Source organism: Triticum dicoccoides, chromosome 7B (genome assembly GCF_002162155.2).
Source record: "Triticum dicoccoides isolate Atlit2015 ecotype Zavitan chromosome 7B, WEW_v2.0, whole genome shotgun sequence".
Taxonomy (NCBI): domain Eukaryota; kingdom Viridiplantae; phylum Streptophyta; class Magnoliopsida; order Poales; family Poaceae; genus Triticum; species Triticum dicoccoides.
Genome location: NC_041393.1, coordinates 679026357 through 679030720, shown reverse-complemented (window position 1 = coordinate 679030720; position 4364 = coordinate 679026357). Strand labels below are relative to the sequence as shown.

The 4364-nt window shown below is 47.0% G+C and overlaps 1 protein-coding gene across 1 annotated transcript; it reads right to left on the bottom strand.

The window, feature by feature from the left end:
- Window positions 1-1510: 1510 nt before the first annotated feature.
- LOC119336639 (histone H2B.3) lies at window positions 1511-2118 on the bottom strand. The gene has a single exon (XM_037608692.1). The coding sequence runs from the start codon at window positions 2048-2050 to the stop codon at window positions 1634-1636; it is 417 nt and encodes a 138-aa protein (XP_037464589.1). The 5' UTR covers window positions 2051-2118; the 3' UTR covers window positions 1511-1633.
- Between the last annotated feature and the right edge of the window lie 2246 nt (window positions 2119-4364).

Below are 4364 nucleotides of genomic sequence, written 5' to 3'. Positions count from 1 at the left end.
TTTCTATCTATATACGATACGCAAGATTAGCTTGCCCTTTGACGAGATTCCCTAGAAAAAACACACTGCAATTGGAACACAAAGAGAAATCCATTAATCCAACAACGCAAGGCATTCCTGAACTTTTACTAAAGAATCGCCTGTTCTCTCCTGATAATTTACTGAAATCAACAGAGAGAATCATAGATAAAAGATTGAGCATGATAAGAAAGACATGAGACAGATCAAAGCAACACCGTTACTATTTCCTCCAGATCCTCAAACATTTTGTCCCCGCAAATTACAGGATGATGAAGTACCACATGAGTGGATATATAGGACAGGAATCCAAATCCGCCGAATCACTCATGTCATGATGGCATTCTGAACATCTAACTACATTCTGAGAAGACAGGGAACAGCATAGCCTAATTAGGAGGAGGTGAACCTAGATTTATGTCTGAAGAAATCGACACTCGTCGGTTGACTGAAACAGGGTGCTGACGTCCCCTCACCTCCGCCTCAAGCCCCAGCCGCTACTGCCGCCGCGCCATCACCCGTTACATGTGCTGCTCTGCCACAGCCTCCCCTCCACACGGCCATTAGCCTCGTTAACCATAGTTGAAAAGTGAAATTCAGAAATGTAACAGAGAAGCATATACACAAGTTCAGAGTCGTCGTCTGCAGAGATTTACAAAATAAATCAGAACAAACCATGAGACTGAATAAATCAGCACTGTTACTGTTTCTCCAGATCATGAAACAGCTACCTACAGAGCAACATAGATCCACCAGGAAGACAGGAACAGGCCATCTGAGCGGAGGTGAACTTGGTGACCGCCTTGGTGCCCTCGGAGACGTGTTAATTTAGTCAGCCTCCCCACCTCGCGGCCACAAGCCTCATAAACCGACAGTTGAAAACTGAATTTCGTAAACGGAACAGAGAAACGTCCCTGCAAGTTCAGTGTCATTGTATGCAAAGATTTACTACAAATCAGAGCAAAATTTGCAAATCAGAAACATCGCTCCAAGATAAACTCACAAGCAGGATCATAGCAAGAACTCTAAAAAACCCGGAGGATCATGAGTCATGACCCAGCACAAGTCACACCAATTTTTCTCTCCCTAGATTCCAAGGAGACAGAAACGTAGTTAGTATTAAGATACAGTATTGCTAGAATCAGAGGGGTATTGCCCTATATGGAACTGAATGTTTAGTGCAGGCATTTGTGGCCTAAACTCTGGCTTTCGTCAGTTAACTGGAACATGATCCGGACGCTGCCTCGAACCCCCAGCGCCATCACCATGTACTTGTACTCGACCACCACAGCCTCCCCTCCTCGTAAACATATTTGCAAGTTCAGAGTCATTGTCTGCAGAGCTTTATACAGAGGGCCATACTCACAAATCAGAACAGAAGTTCCATAACATAGCAGACCAAACCAAGATAAACTCACACAAACAGGATCATAGCAAGAACTCTGTCAAGTGAAGCAGCAGGGATTAGAACTGAACATGGTACAGAGCGACGAGACAGATCAAAGAAGCGCCATTACTATTTCACAAGATAATGAAACAGTTACAAGACGACATGGTCCGAACACATGACTATTACAGAGTACCATCGATCGACCAAGAAACCGGAACAGACTATCTAAGCGGAGGTGAACTTGGTGACGGCCTTGGTGCCCTCGGAGACGGCGTGCTTGGCGAGCTCGCCGGGGAGGACGAGGCGGACGGAGGTCTGGATCTCCCGGGACGTGATGGTGGGCTTCTTGTTGTAGCGGGCGAGCTTGGCGGACTCGCCGGCGAGCTTCTCGAAGATGTCGTTGATGAAGGAGTTCATGATGGACATGGCCTTGGAGGAGATGCCGATGTCCGGGTGCACCTGCTTCAGCACCTTGAAGATGTAGATCTTGTACGTCTCCACGCTCTTCTTCGACTTCTTCTTGCCCTTTTTCTCGCCGCCCTCCTTGGACGCCGGCGGCCGCTTCTCGGCCTTGGTCTTCTTCGCCGCAGTGGTCTTCTCGGCCTTCTCCGCCACCGGCTTCTTCTCCGCCTTGGGGGCCATGGATGCCGCTGCGGCTGCTGCTGCTTCGCCCGGGAGAGGTGTGGGGTGGGTTCGCTGGGAGGTTGGAGGACTGGTGGGTAATCGGCGGCGGGGGTGCGGCGAGTTTATAGGAGGGGAGAGCGGGCTCTGATTGGTGGAGGAGCTCGTGCCACGGATCGGTGGCCTCGAGTGATTTGATACGATCTCAGCCGTTCGCCGCTGTGCGCAATGGACGGCCCGGATGCGCCTCGGCATGGATCGCTGACGTGGCGAAAAGGTGGGCCGGGGGAGCAGACGGGTTTCGGCCCACGCGCGCGTATGTACCGATTGGACTTTCTCCGTTGCGGGAATTTTGAGTTCGATTATTTTTCCATCGACATTTTGCTCTCGTTTGCGGGGAAATACTTTGTATTACTCGACCAGAAGGGCTAACACTTCCCATTACAATGTTTTACAACAATATCTGGACCTTGATCCTAGCCAAATGACAATACGTTTTTTATGCTAAAAAAATGACACATACTACTATATCAAAGTTCGCCGACAGGTGGCTTACATTATTTTAAGATCGACACACATGAGTAATATAAACATTTCGTTCCTTCAACTTCAGCTTATTTCATCCAACATAAAGGCACATCTCGATATTTTTGTGTCGCTAGCCTTTAGAAGATTAACTGCCACCAAACAATCTGTTTCATCAATATTGAAACTTTGAAAGGTTACTCCATTGCTGGGCCAAGGATAGGCCCAGAGCAGCTAACTCATACTGCAAGTCATCATGATAGGCCAGAAGATCCCAACATCATCGACATTTTGTTTTAAATAGCTCAGGGCTACAAGGGATCGTTCGCGTCGAATCTTGTATAAACACTTGATCCCACTAACTCTAATTCTCTTAACATGCTACTATGTCAACTCACCATGCCCCCATGCACACGAAAAGGTCCACCCTAATATGCACCATGTATGCTACACGTATTTAATAAATATTTACAACTCTATTATATTAAAAGACAATAAATTATATTTATTTTAGTTTCAAATTATCATATTATTAAACCAAATACTAATGTTGCAATAACCAAATCTCAATGAAATAATTATAGGCAATTCCCACGGCAGCGTGGGGTATCATCTCTTATATCAATCTTATAATCTATGTCATGATGGATGGTTGATGGGAGGGCCATACCGACGGTCGTTTGAAGCAAACCAGTAGGCCCCTGCCGTCGGTGAGGCTACCACATCCCACTACACTCTCGATGTGGCGATGTTCACCGCCCAAGTCAAATAGCTCACGGCGCTCTTGATGCTCACCACAGTAGACCAAAACAAATAGCTATGTGATAATGCAAGTTTTCTTATCACAAATAAGTTGGTTCAATTGAATGATTTTTTTGCAACACATTAAGTTCTTATTAGTTGGTGTGTATGTAATATAACTACATGATAGTTTGATTTTGAGAAAAAAATTGGTTGGTGAGTTCATGGGTACTTATACCTTGTTGGTGTAGTTGCAGGAGACGATGGTGGTCGACATAGGACATTGCATGTCAGGGATGTTCATATCTCAAAACGTATGTTGATATTTTCTCAAATGTGTATCATTGCCTTAACATGGTAATGACCCGTGTTATTTTCTGACATCAAAACTATATTTATGTTCACAGGGGCGGCTCCACCGTGGGGTCGTGTAGGGGCGGCCGCCCCGGGTAAATTTCGAAACCTAGGGTACCCCCCTTACTGATTTTGCCCGGCGGCCACCATGGGAGGCGAGCAGGTTCGCTTGAAGGAATCAGGTCTCAACTGTCGACGAGGGAAGAGGAAAACGATTGGGCAAGTAACTGCTCGCTAGCTATAGATGGGCCAATCAAAGTAGTAAGCCCAATAAAAATTAGATGAGCCCATTAGTTATGCTATGGTACGCAGCCTGATTTTCACGTGCACAATATACTTTTCTATCGATCGTGGAACCCATCGTCCTGAACTCACGCCTCGAGCGATCACGCCCTGCCGACGCGGCGCCGCCTCCACTGCCGTCTCGCAGTCGCCGACGCTGCCCAGGTCTGTCCAGCCGATGGTGCTAGATGGAGAAGGAGAAGCGAGTCCGCCTGTTCGCGATGCCGTCCACACGGGAAGAGTCGCCGCCGCCACCGTGGTCGCCACTGTCCCTGCTCAAAACAAGAAACGAGCAGCCAACAGAGGCAACAAGGACCAGGTTCTTTTGCTCGCCCCTAGTCTTCTATCCTGTTCTATCTTCTATATGTTTAATTTGTTGTTGTGTTGGCCTAGTTCTTGAGACGTAAACTACTTTGATAAATTTATTGTGTTG

What these genes read in the sequence shown, in the direction of transcription:
- LOC119336639 (XM_037608692.1), bottom strand. Translation starts at nt 2,050, where the DNA reads ATGGCCCCCAAGGCGGAGAAGAAGCCGGTGGCGGAGAAGGCCGAGAAG.